At 35.3% G+C, this 14121-nt stretch overlaps 1 protein-coding gene across 3 annotated transcripts in view; it reads right to left on the bottom strand.

The window, feature by feature from the left end:
- Nucleotides 1-13775, bottom strand: part of me2 (malic enzyme 2, NAD(+)-dependent, mitochondrial) — a 51813-nt gene extending 38038 nt beyond the window's left edge. For 2 of the 3 annotated variants that reach the window (XR_012405847.1, NM_001003627.2), the window contains exons 1-2: nt 13665-13775; nt 2246-2363 (exon numbers count right to left, since the gene is read on the bottom strand). Coding sequence is in view for 2 of the 3 variants with exons in the window: in NM_001003627.2 (NP_001003627.2) it covers nt 2246-2353 (108 nt within the window). In the remaining variant the exon portion in view is untranslated. Of the gene's footprint in view, nt 1-2245; nt 2364-11646; nt 11683-13664 lie in introns of all 3 variants that reach the window. The other variant, XM_073950162.1, reaches the window with a different exon arrangement.
- Nucleotides 13776-14121: the final 346 nt, after the last annotated feature.

The following is a 14121-nucleotide window of genomic DNA, read 5'->3' as shown; positions in this document are numbered from 1 at the left end:
CATCAAACATGACGTGCTAACATGGATGCAGTTCACTAGACTGAATCTGATTAATGTTAGCTCCATATCTGACTATAGGCACCCGTAGAGTTTATGCGTTCGAGTAAAACGTAAACAAATAAAATAGACCAGGTGCTTTTTAAAATGAATGACGGTGAATGAAAGTTAAACCGGTGAGCCGTCTGACAAAAAAGTGCCCTTCTGAATCAAATCAGCAGGATGCCCTTCTGGATCTTTCACTTACTTCAAAGACACTACTGACTACGCTTACATGGACATCTGTAGTCTAGTTATTTGCCTTAATAGACAATAATATAATTAGGGTGTTTACGAAGTGGGGTATTCGACGCAAATAAGGAGTAAGGACTGGTGAGAGTGTAATAATGAATGGAAAGAAAAAAACTTCCACATTTCGCATTTATGTGTGTTTAATACTTTACTGACAGCTATGTGTGTGGATCTTGTCGGAAAATATGGCGGAAAGTCCTACATGACAGTAATAGTTTGATTGCGGTGTTTATTTCAATAATATCTGCATACTCCACATGTCTTAATTCCAGTTCTGTTTAGTTTAGTTATGACTTTAGTCAAATTAAGGTGATCAAAAATGGCTGTTTGGAGCTTCTGTAGGCCCACACTTCAAAACTCACGTTTAACTGAATAAACCGTTAGTAAACACAAGTACATCTAATTGAACAACATTTATTTTCATCACCAATTATCATAGTAGAACAGTTTCTCAAGCAGTTTGTGATGCATTTTGGAAACAGGAGATGAGCCCCTGGTCTAATGCGCCACCTGGCTTGAGAAACCCGTTCTCAAAGACTTACTTTTAGTCATTATTTGGGTAGCACACATATTCTGAATCCCCTCGGCAGAATTCAAATGAGCCATTTTAATCTAGATTAATCTAGATCAAATCTAAGATTACAGTGAGATTAATCTAAATAATGAAAAAAATTAATCTATGCACACCTATAATAAAAATACACTTTTTTTTTTCTTTCATTCTAGATTGTAGCTTTTAGACATATAGGGCTCTATTTTGACGGTCCATGCGCAGAGCGCAAAATGCAGGGCGCAAACGCTTTCAGGGCGTGTCAGAACGCATTTTTGCTAATTAACGGAAGGGAAAATCCGCTTTGCGCCAAGGCGCATGGGCTAAAAGGGTTCAGTTTATTTTCTTAATGAGTTATAGGTGTTTTTTGAGAATAAACCAATTAGAGTCTCATCCCCCATTCCCTTTAAGACCCAGCTGCGTCGCGCCAAGAGCGCATTCGCTATTTACAGGACGCAAAGTAAGTCTAAGTGGAAAAACTGAGCATTTCTCAAATTGCGTGAGAATGAGAGATAATGGATCACTTTCACTTTCGCTCTTGGATAGGGAAACCTTTATGCACAGACATCAATTAGTCTAAATAATTAATTGCGTTTGTTAAGCGCAAAAATTCGTTTCAAAACTATTTCTAAATTCAGTTCTAATTTCCAGCAAACAAATAAATGAACAATAATAACAAAATGTGCTCAAAAACCTGAGTTATATCCTAAAACACATGCTGTGCCCCTTATGGTCTAAAACCTGACAGGTGGGCAAATCTAAGCTTGTTTTTAATAAAACAAATATAAATATGGATATAATAAATAATACTGCTAATAATAATAACATTATACAAAAGCAAATTGTTATGAATGAACTGAAAAAGCCTCCCGAGATGAAGAAGATATAAAAGCAGTGATTTTTCATATTTATGTAGGCTAGAAAATAATGTTTTGTAATATTTTAATCCTTTATATTTATATTCTATATCTATTCTTATTATATCCTATATATATCCTTAATATTATATTTTTTTCATATGTAAAGATATTTGCCTATTGCTCTCTTGTGCGTATTAAGCAGTGTGTAAGCGAGGCGCGGAGTTTAGACCGGGTTAGTTTTGGTCTAATGAAAAATCTATTTTAGTTTCTCAAAATAGCAACGCGCCAGCAGTCCGCCTCAGAACGCCTTCCTTTTTAGACCAGATGCCTATGGGCGCACATATGAGCGCTAATGCATTCGCTATTTAAACAGCGTAGCGCAACGCCTCAAAACGACTCTTGCGCCAAGCTGAAACAACCAAACAAGTATTGTGCCGCGCCTTGCGCCGGGTGTATGATAGGGCCCTTAGTAGTAATAATAAAAAATAATAACAAAAATACAACAGTTAAACAAAATAGATGAATAAATATGTTTGTAAAGTGTAACCTTGTTAGTGCGCGGGTTAAGCATGAGCGGTTTTCCCTTCTCTTTAGTGTGAACCCATCTGCACATGCTCACACACGGCCTCACACTCGTGCTCAGTCTGGACAGCATGACTGCACACCTGCAAAAAAATAAATAAATAAAGGAATTATAATTAAACATAACATAAAACCCAAACACCAACAGATCATTCAGACCAACAATATCTGATAGCTTCACACGCTGTTTTCAGGCAAATAGACTGAATTATTATAGCTGATCTGACAGCAGCACTGGATTCTCACTCCGTAATTCACAACTTATTATGTGACAAATATTTTACACTTATTATAATCTTATGAACAGTATGAGTCACTGCTGTACTGATAAACATATCAGCATAAAGATGGGGGAGAAAAATATCTGTTAAATAACATTAAAAAATAAGCATTTTTATATAAATTAATAATAAAAATGCAATTAAAATAAAATAATAAAAAATAACTCATTCACATTACAAGATTAAATAACTCTTAAAGAGAGGTTCATTATTGTAGAAGTCTAATATGAACAGTAAACCTGTATGTATTGTTAAAATATAACTTTACTTAATTTTTTTTAGCAACTTTAAGCAAATAATTAAGATCAAAAGATTTTTTTTTATTTAAAAAGTTTGACAATTAATTCAGTAAATACTAGAAATGCTACGATTCTCAATATAACATTGAACCGTTTGGTACGACCTCCACGGTTAAATACGCGCTTGTAAATTGCGGTTTTCTCGGTTTTACGTTTAAATAATTTAAGTGCATTTTATATCTCCTTGAATTGACTGTGCGTGCCTCTAAGTCTACGAGCTGAGATGGAGAAACTCCTCCCCGCGAGTAAATATCCAATCACTATGCTCTAAAGTTAGGGGGCACTAACCATCATTCCACACTTTAACGTGGCGAGCGGAGACAGTACAAGGAAGCGCCGGTGTCTTTCAAATCTGCGGTGTGAGGACATTTCGGTTTTGCCAGTAAGTATAATGCCAATAAAAGAAATAACAGTGAACAAAAAATAACTGTGTGCAAGCATTGTTTTACACGTACAACCATGACTGCACATCTGCAGCGCCATCACCCAGCAATATCACTGTCTGAAGGCAGGATAGCAGAGAAGGTAATACAGTCCTTCAAATAGCAACAATCCCTCGCTGAATCCTTCAAGCAAACATACCCAACTAGTTCCGAGAGACACATAAAAATAAAAAGGCAGTGGGGGTGTTCATTGCTTAAGATTTGCAGCCGTTTTCGGTGATTGGAGATGTGGGCTTTTGTCATCTTACAAAATCACTCGATCCAAGTTACAGACTACAGTCTCACATTTTTTCAGCACCGAGAAAATTAAGATGGTTTATTTATGTTTACTGAAGTACAAATATGTTTATTTATAATGGCCAATTGATCTTAATTTAATAAAGTATTTATTAAAAGCTAGAGCTGCACAACTAATCGTAAACAAAATTGCGATCTCGATTTGACCCCCTAGACAATCTTAATCCAGCATTTCTACGATTCTGCCAATCATATTTTTAAGCTCAGGAGAGAAGCAAAGGCGGCTGCACGAGTCTTTTCGATCTCTCACATACATTGCTCAGCGACATTGACACCTCCAAATGGTGTTGAATGAGTCACATACTGTATTTATAAGGTATAATTCACCTAAAAATGTCATTTTTGTCTTCATATAATGCTGTATTCGCGGCCAGGAAAAACACGTGACTTGTGCTCCTGACCGTGAGCTGTAGTGCGGGTGCGCGTCCTACTTAATGTTAGACGCGCACGCGGCTCCTTGAGTGAACAGAACCTGCTGTGAGTAACAGGTAATAAAGTTGTAAATAATATTGAGTTTGTGGAACAGAGTGATCGTTTGAGAGCCGCGTGTAAGGTATGAACAGCACTTAGCAGTGAAATGAAACTGAAAGTGTGCATATCATTTAAATAATCATATCGCATTTTAGAGTTATAACTGCGACAAGCATTTGATATATTTTTTTCTTTCATAGTGAACACAGTTGTGCGTGAAAATAAATGTCTAGAGTTACTTTACATTGACAGAATTGTGAGAGAATTCTCATTTTAGGCAGAATCATGCAGCTCTATTAAAAGCGTGCAAAACGATTTGTGCACGAGCAGAGGAAATTGGCACGCAAGCAAAGAGATTCGCATGCTCGTATTACATAAATGCGATCTCAACTTGTAATACTGTGCTCACGACATTTCTCCATTTGTCATTAAAATAACGTCGTTGGTAGATTTGTGTAAAAGACTGGAAAAAAACTCTAGAGGAAACACTGTCTTATTTTGTGTTCAACAGAAGAAAGAAACTTAAAAAGGTTTAGAACCACTTGAGGAAGAGAAATGTTTTATTTTTGGGTGAACTATCCCGTTAACAGACTCCAATAAATAAGAAAGGATGCAGTTGATTGCTAAATACAAGACATTATGATTAGGCAGGCAATGGTTCACATTAATTAATGTAACTCGGACAGAATTAACATTTTTATTGTATTGTCCCTTTAAGAGTACACCACATCACCACATGACTTGGAACAAAATTAGCATTTTTTTAATGAACTTAAAGACACAGTCCACATAATTTACTCACCTTTCACTTATTCAAAACCTATGCGTGTTTCTTTATTTCTGTTGAACACAAAAGGAGATCATTTGAAAAAACGCTGGTTGCGGGCACCCATTGACTACCATAGTCATTTTTATCTACCATATAAAGTTAAAGTCAAAATTATTTGCCCCCTTTTATTTATTTTTTTATATTTCCCAAATTATGTTTAAGAGAGCAGGGAAATTTTCAAAGTATGTCTGATAATATGTTTTCTTCAAGAGAAAGTCTTATTTGCTTTATTTTAGCTAGAGTAAAAACAGTTTAATTAAACATTTATTATTAGCCCCCTTAAGCAATTAAGCCCCTTTATTGCCTACAGAACAAACCATCGTTATACAATAATTACCCTAACTTTAACCTAATTAACCTAGTTAAGCCTTTAAATGTCACTTTAGCTGAATACTAGTATCTTGAAAAATATATAGTCAAATATTATTTACTGTCATCATGGAAAAGATTAAATAAATCAGTTCTTAGAAACTAGTTTAAAAAAAAAATCTTTACGTTAAACAGAAATTGGGGGAAAAAATATGTAGGTGGGCTAATTATTTAGACTTCAAGTGTAGATTGGGTGAACTATCCCTTTAAGCCTGCATCACAGTATTTGACTCAGCAGCACCACAGAAACAATAATCTCCCTTCCCCCATGTATTGACCTTACAGTAGGAGAGACACTCGGCGTCACACACTTACACTGATCTTGCTCTCACAATCTCAACTGTGCACAACGAATGAGATTAACCAAGGATTTACGATCTAAATCAGTGTCTCATGAGAGAAGCGCAGGGGTTTTGTGAGTTGGTAAAAAAAATAAATAAATAAATAATTTTAAAACAAAACAAGGGTGACACAGTGGCTCAGTGGTTAGCACTGTCGCTGGTTCGAGTCCTGGCTAGGCCTGTTGGCATTTTTGCGTGGAGTTTGCATGCTCTCCCCAAGCTTGCGTGGGTTTCCTCCAATGTGCTCCGGCTTCCCCCACAGTCCAAACACATGTGCTATAGGTGAATTGAATAAACTAAATTGGATGTAGAGTATGTGTGTGAATGTGAGTGTATGGGTGTTTCCCAGTACTGGGTTGCAGCTGGAAGGGCATCTGCTGTGTAAAACATATGCTGTATAAGTTGGCGGTTCATTCCGCAGTGGCGACCAATGATGAATAAAGAGACTAAGCCGAAGGAAACTGAATGAATAAAACAATCCCAAATAGTAATAATAATAATTATAATAATAATAATAATAATAATAATAAGTAACTTATTTTTTAAACTTAAATACAGTTGAAGCCAAAATTATTTGAATTCCAGTGAAATTTGTATTCCTTTTCAAATATTGTGCTGTTAGTAAGTTGTTGTTTAATGGAGAGATTTTTTTAGCACATTTCTAAACATAATAATTGTAATTTAATAAAAATTTTTAACACTATCGCCTTACAACAATAGGGTCACTGTTTTGAGCCTCGGCTGGGTACGTTGGCATTTCTGTGTTGAGTTTGCACGATCTCCTCGTGTTGGCAATGAGGGTGGAAATCAGTGCTTTTGAAAACACTATTGGTTGGGTTTAGGTAACTGGGTGGGCGGGTCAATCTGTGCTTTTGAAAACACTATTGGTTGGGTTTAGGGAACTGGGTGGGCGGGTCAATCGGTTCTTTTGAAAACACTATTGGTTAGGTTTAGGGAAGATGGTGAATCTTTGCTTCTGAAAACACTATTCACCTTATTCTCAGCTGTCGAGCGGGCGCTGCCATTTGAATCTTTTTGTCTCGCGACTTCCGGTCACAATCACTTCCATTCATTTTTTGACGTTAACAACTGCTCGTTACGCTGCTTGATGTTGCAATTTAATATTTTCTTATTATATTATGCTACTTGGTCTGTATAGTCATGCAAACATTTGTTTGTTGAGCAAGTAGTTTGGCCATTTTCTGCCGTTTATTGTTCCTAGTCATTTCTCCCATAGGCGACTGAATCGGAAGTTCTAAGACAATCGCAAAAACAGGCGCACTTCCGCGTTTTAGAATAAGGTCAATAGGTTGAGTTTAGGGAGGTGGGTGGGCGGGTCAATCTGTGCTTCTGAAAACACTATAGGTTGAGTTTAGGGAGGTGGGTGGGCGGGTCAATCTGTGCTTCTGAAAACACTATAGGTTGAGTTTAGGGAGGTGGGTGGGCGGGTCAATCTGTGCTTTTGAAAACACTATAGGTTGAGTTTAGGGAGGTGGGTGGGCGGGTCAATCTGTGCTTTTGAAAACACTATAGGTTGAGTTTAGGGAGGTGGGTGGGCGGTTCAATCTGTGCTTCTGAAAACACTATAGGTTGAGTTTAGGGAGGTGGGTGGGCGGGTCAATCTGTGCTTCTGAAAACACTATAGGTTGAGTTTAGGGAGGTGGGTGGGCGGGTCAATCTGTGCTTCTGAAAACACTATAGGTTGAGTTTAGGGAGGTGGGTGGGCGGGTCAATCTGTGCTTCTTAAAACACTATAGGTTGAGTTTAGGGAGGTGGGTGGGCAGGTCAATCTGTGATATTGAAAAACGCTATTGGTTAGGTTTAGGGAAGAAGGTGGGCGGGTCAATCTGTGTTTTTGAAAACACTATTGGTTGACTTTAGGGAGGAGGGTGGGCGGGTCAATCTGTGCTTTAGAAAGCACTAACAGTTGGGTTTAGGAAGGGGGTGGGCGGGTCAATCTGTGCTTTTGAAAACACTATTGGTTGAGTTTAGAGAGGTGGGTTTGTGGGATGATCAGTTGGTCAGTCAGTATACAGCGGCTCCATGAGATAAATTTGAGATCTCAAAAAGCGTACACAGCTGCCTCTGGTGAAGTCGCGAAAAGAAAAACTGCACAAAAAGAAGCTCCTGGGATGTATTTTATGTGGTTTAAAAATGTATGCAGGGCTACAAATCCATAATGAGCCTGGGTTGTATCAGACCATTGTAGTAGAATAAAACAAATATTGGGAATTTACTTATATCTACACCTAATAAATCAAGTCAAATCACAAAGGGGCTCATTTGTGGTTAAATTAAAACTGGGAATTAAATTAGCAAAGCCAAACAATCTAATAATGATAATAATAATACAGAGGATCACTGAAATAATGCATACATTAGAGAAATGGAAATTTTAACACATTAAGCACAAACATATAAATCCATTATAATTACCCTGCACCTTAAATGACATTTCAACAGAACCAATGTGTAATATCACACAAATTAACTTATAACCAGACATCACATGATTTCTGGCTTGTATCCGTCTGCATGTTGAACACAGTCATGTCAGCACTGAACTCGCCTGCTTTCCCTTATGAAGAGGAAGTGAAACTGAACAAACATAAAGCCAAACCTTTATACTACAAAAAAATGCAGCCACTCTTTATCTATTTATTACCGTGTTCTTGTGGATCATTAAAAAAAAAAGTCAAAGTACACAACAGAGCTGTTGTGAATGCTGTTGTTAGGATGGGTCTGTTTCACTGTGTGATTCATTAATTACACACATGATGACCCGAGTTAAGAGTCTCGCTTCTTAAGGGTGTAATTGTGACAGCACAGGCTGTTCTGTGGTCACTCAAACTGGGACTTTTGCATGTAAACCTCATAATGCATTCGGGTCAACTTTGAATCATACAAAAGTCCTAAAAATAAAAGTTTGTAAATGAAATACATTTTTTGAATGGAGGTTAATGTAGATGTGCTTATACGATACGTTTGTTTGTGCTTTCCCATTATTGTTTTTAAAATGTGTGTATATATATATATATATATATATATATATATATATATATATATATATATATATATATATATATATATATATATATATATATATATAGATGAGAATTTTTTATTACAATTTTTAATTATAATAATTATTATTACTTGGGATGTTTGCATCTTAGCTTCTTAATGCATTCGGGTCAGTTTTGAATCATACAAATGTCCTAAAAATGCATGTTTGTTAATGAACATTTTTTTTTAATGGAGGTTAATGTTGATGTGTTTATATGCTCTGTTTTTTTTGTTTGTTTGTTTGGTTGTTAATTTTTATTTTTCAATTATTGTTATTCAAATGTATATTTTTATTTACATTTTTTAACTATAATTATTATTTATTAACATTCATTCATTAATTTTCCTTTAGCCATATTCCTTATTTATTAGAAGTCGCCAGAGCGGAATGAACCGCCAACTAGAGGTCTGCATTCCCGCAGGAGCCACGGGACCCAGCCAGATTTCTACTGGGTGGAAATAAATTTCCGAATAAAGCGCGGGAGCGGTCGTTAATGGGTTTAATTTGGGAGGGAAGAGTGTTGTCTAGCAATACCCCTTCCGACTCCCGAGCGAGCGAGCACGCATATGTGGTTATATGTGTGAATGAAACAGCGCGATGCTGTGTTTAGCTTGTTTGTTGCTGTGTGTGTGTTTATGTGTGTTTGCGCGCACGCAAATGAGAGGTGTGAAATGGTTCAGGTCAGTTTTGACTACAAATGTCCTAAAAATGCATGTATGCGAATGAAAAAAAAAAATGAATGGAGGTTAATGTTGATGTGTTTATATGCTACGTTTGTATTTTGTGCTTTCCAACTATTATTATTTTTTAAATGTAGATATTTCTATAATTAAAATTATTATTTTAAAATTATTATCATAAAGGCTGCACGGTGGCGCAGTGGGTAGCATGTTCGCTTCACAGCAAGAAGGTCGCTGGTTCAAGCCTCGGCTGGGTAAGTGGGCATTTCTGTGTGGAGTTTGCATGTACTCCCTGCTAAAAGACATGTGGTACAGGTGAATTGGGTAGGCTAAATTGTCTGTAGTGAGAAGTGTGAATGAGTGTGCATGGATGTTTCCCAGTCATGGGTTGCAGCTGGAAGGGCATCCGCTGCATAAAAGATATGCTGGATAAGTTGGTGGTTCATTGCGCTGTGGCGACCCCAGATTAATAAAAGGACTAAGCCGAAAAGAAAATGAATGAATGAATGAATGAATATTATAATAAAAAATGTATTCCAATACCTATCTTAGTGAATGGACAGTGTGTACACTACTTCTGTTAATAAGAGTTGGAGGATTGTTAAATATGGCATACATTTGAAAATTCGATACTGAATGAATACAAATACTTTGTGATTGCTTTAAGCCTCTTAAAACACATTTATTTTTCTCAGATTATTATTATTATTATTAGTAGTAGTAGTAGTATTTATAGTTATTGTTCTAAGAGTTACAAGCTTTTACAAGCTTTTACTAATACTTTCCTTCTTAGACTTTACAGACCTGAAACTTAAGTTAGTGCCTACAGCACTTATTCATTGTTGCTCTAATAGTTGTGTAAATTGCTTCCTTGTCCTCATTTGTAAGTCGCTTTGGATAAAAGCGTCAGCTAAATGACTAAATGTGAATGTAAATGTAAAAATGTTTTGCACATTTTGTGTTCTGGTCAAAATGCTTGTAAAAAAATCTAATAAAGTGTCAAATAACTTTTGTAAAATGCATATAGTTTTTCCCACATTTCTTGACCACTTTTGGGGTTGATTTATGCTGTTTCAATGATCACTAAATAACATTGATAACCTAAAAGTACAAATTTATGCAAAAAAATGATAATAATTGTTTTTATATAAACAAATATTTACAAGTTTCTTCGATTCATTTGTGTTTTAAAATTAAATAGATTTAATCACATTCTCAGACCAGATGTTATTGATAAATTACTCCATCATTTGTGTGCTTCATGTTTCACTTTTTAAAAAAATCATATTTTTCTATTTAAAAAGCAGGTAAATGCAACAAGCAATTTCATATACATTTAATTATCACACATTCATTCAATCCCTTATTAATTTATTTATTGTACCCTTTTATAATAATTTATTTATTCTAAACATTCTTTGATCATTTAATATCACAAATAAAATATTAAATCATAAGACTCTCACCTTATGAGAATCCAAAATGATAATATTATACTACACTGTATAAAAACGCAGGGTTATTTCAGCCCAAATCTGAGTGTGGGGACTTATTCAACTGGGTTAAAAAAAATTTTTATTAAACTAATAGGACCAAATTTAACCCAATGTTTGGAATAGTCAATAATTCACCCAATTTGGGTTTCAATAATTCAGCATTTCTTACTTAATAAATTTAAAGCAGGCATTCCTTCTGTAAGTCTGTTCCTCCCATGACCTTTGACCTTTAGCAGGGGTTCCTGAAGGTTATTTTAGGGACCAGAAGGGAAGTCACACAAGATCTGCTTGATTTGTTCTCGCTCAGTGAAAACAAGTCAGTGATTTGGCAAAGCAACAGATGATGAAGTTGCGTCAATGCTTCTGCCATCATTTCTGAGAACTGTCAAACTACATACCAGCAAATGCTACGATTTAACGGTCTCATCACAGACTCCATAAATGTGAATTTGTTTCTACAAGTATACATTTTAGATAGAGCTAGTAGTTTCAATTTTTACTACACCCTAAATAGGAAAATGCTGTCAACAACCATTATTTTTGGAAAAGTTATATAAATTATGTGAATGGCATATGAAGAAACACCCTTTAAAATCCTGAGGAATATAGACACCTTTACCTTTAGTCATTTATAGATATAAATATAGATATAAAAATAAAACAAAACTCAAAAATGTAGTGTATGTGCGTTCTGTTGATTTTATAGCTCAGTGCAGGAGTATACAACATTAAACTCTGCGGAAACAGCCTTAAAGATATAGTTCACCCAATAATAAAACACATATCATCTCACCTTTTACTTGTTTCAAACCTTTTTATTTTCTTTCTTCTGTAAAACACAAAGGAAGATAGTTTGAAGAAAGCTAGAAAATTGAGGTAAAGTTGGTTTCATATGCACACATTCAGACTTTCTCCTGAATAATATAATTTCAGACAGGTATGATTTGCAAATTCTAAATAGTGAAATCATATAAGCAGTCAATGAATATCAAAGTACAGTAGTGTTTACAGTTAATTAAATTGTGCCATTGTTGTTTTCAAGTCATATTCACATGTGATTTCAGACCCTATATTCAAATTAGCGTGGTAAATAATATAAGAAACGCTAATTAAAGGAATGTGCAAATATGAAACCAACTTTACCTCAATAGATGGAAACCTGTAACCACTGACACCCATAGTATGTTTTTTCCTACTATGGAAGTCAATGGTTACCGGTTTTCAGCATTCTTCAAAATATCTTCTTTTGTGTTCAACAGAATAAAGAGCTCATAAAGGTTTGGAAACACTTGGAGGAAGGTAAATAGTGCGTAAATTTACATTTGCTTGCGTGAACTATCATTTTAAGGATGCATACTGTAAATTAAACCACATAAACAGATAAAAGGTAATAAAGTTAACACTTAAATGTGCATTTTAGGGTGTTTTCTGTCCACTAGTCTCAATGAAGATGCACTGATGCAAAATAGCTAATAAAATCCTAATAACTTGACCTGTACATGAAATAAACAATGATTTTGTATGCAGTGTCGTTCCTTTAACCTCGCAGATACCAGTCTGACTGTATAAAACCAAGTTATGTCAATGCTTCTGCCATCATTTCTGAGATCTGTCAAACTACATGCAAACTAATGCTACAATTTGACAGCCTCATCACATGAATGTGAATTTATTTCTACAAGTATAAATTTTAGATAAAGTTAGTCGTTTACTTTTTACTTGTATCTGTTTATTACTCCCTAAATAGGAAAATACTGTCAACAACAAGCATTATTATTGGAAAAGTTACATGAATTATGTGAATGGCATATGAAGAAACACCCTCTAAAATCCAGAAGAATATAGATACCTTTACCTTTAGTCATTTATAGATATAAATAAAGATATAAAAATAAAATTACACTCAAAAATCTAGTGTATGTGTGTTCAGTTGATTTTATAGCTCGGTCTAGGAGCAAAAAAAACATTAAACTTTGCGGAAACAGCCTTAAAGATATAGTTCACGCAATAATATAACATACATCATCTCACCTTTTACTTGCTTCAAACTTTTTTACGCTCTTTCTTCTGTAAAACACAAAAGAAGAAAGTTTGAAGAAAGCTGGTACCTGTGACCATTGACATCTATGGTATTTGTTTTGGAACTATGAAAGTCAATGGTTACCGGTTATCAGCATTCTTCAAAATATCTTCTTTCGTGTTTAACAGAATAAAGAGCTCATAAAGGTTTTGAAACACTTAAAGGAAGTTAAATAGTGCGTAAATTTACATTTGCTTGCTTGAACTATCATTTTAAGGATGCATACTGTAAATTAAACCACATAAACAGATAAAAGCTATTAAAATAAACACTTAAATGTTTATTTTTGAGGAGTTTTCTGTCCACTAGTCTCAATGAAGACATGTTACAGATGCAAAATAGCCATTAAATCATAAAAACTTGACCTGTACATGAAATACACAATGACTTTGTATGCAGTGTCGTTCTTTTAACCTTGCACATACCAGTAAGACAGTATAAAACCAATTAAACACATCTTTTTAGCTTTGAAACCGTTAGTAAGTGAAGCAAACACCATCAGCAACAGGTGAAAATGAAATTATCGATAACATTGAACATCCTTCCCGTCATTTTATCAGTTATAAACGATACAATTACGCGTATAGCATATGACGCGTGTGATAACGTTACTGATACTTGAACTAACGTTAGTGATGACAGCTGCTGTTCAGCTAAGCTAAAACAAAACGGTCAACACACTCAATTTACTCCCTCCGGAGCTCTCACAAATGACATATTTTAAAGCTTACCTTTTTCTTTAAACGTCTCGGAGTCCGTTGGTCACAATAATTTGCTGGTAAACATTATATTTGAGCTAAATTTGTCTGGGTCTGTTATCAGTGCGTCAGGCCGAGAGGAGTGACTGACAGCCGCGAGCGCACATTCTAACACACACGCCGACAGCCAATTAGAATGCGGGACGGCCGTGGCGCGTGGATTTACCGTAAAGCGCTAAAATCATGCGCAGTGAACAAACGACCACAGAAGCGGAAGGAAAGTGCTGTGATTACCGTAAAGATCGTAAGAAGTCAGAGTTGAGTTGCTAGATGGATAAAGACAGACTCAAATAGGGAGGTGTTGTATTTTAGTCTTTTAGTGTAGCCTATTATTAATCAAGTTTACAACAACAACAACAATAATAATAGTAATCATAATAATAAAAAGATAATAATACATTTAACTATGTGTACTTAGATTGAAAACGTA

The sequence above is a fragment of the Danio rerio genome, chromosome 5 (genome assembly GCF_049306965.1).
Source record: "Danio rerio strain Tuebingen ecotype United States chromosome 5, GRCz12tu, whole genome shotgun sequence".
In the NCBI taxonomy this organism is placed as follows: Eukaryota; Metazoa; Chordata; class Actinopteri; order Cypriniformes; family Danionidae; genus Danio; species Danio rerio.
This window is presented reverse-complemented; position numbering and strand designations above follow the sequence as displayed.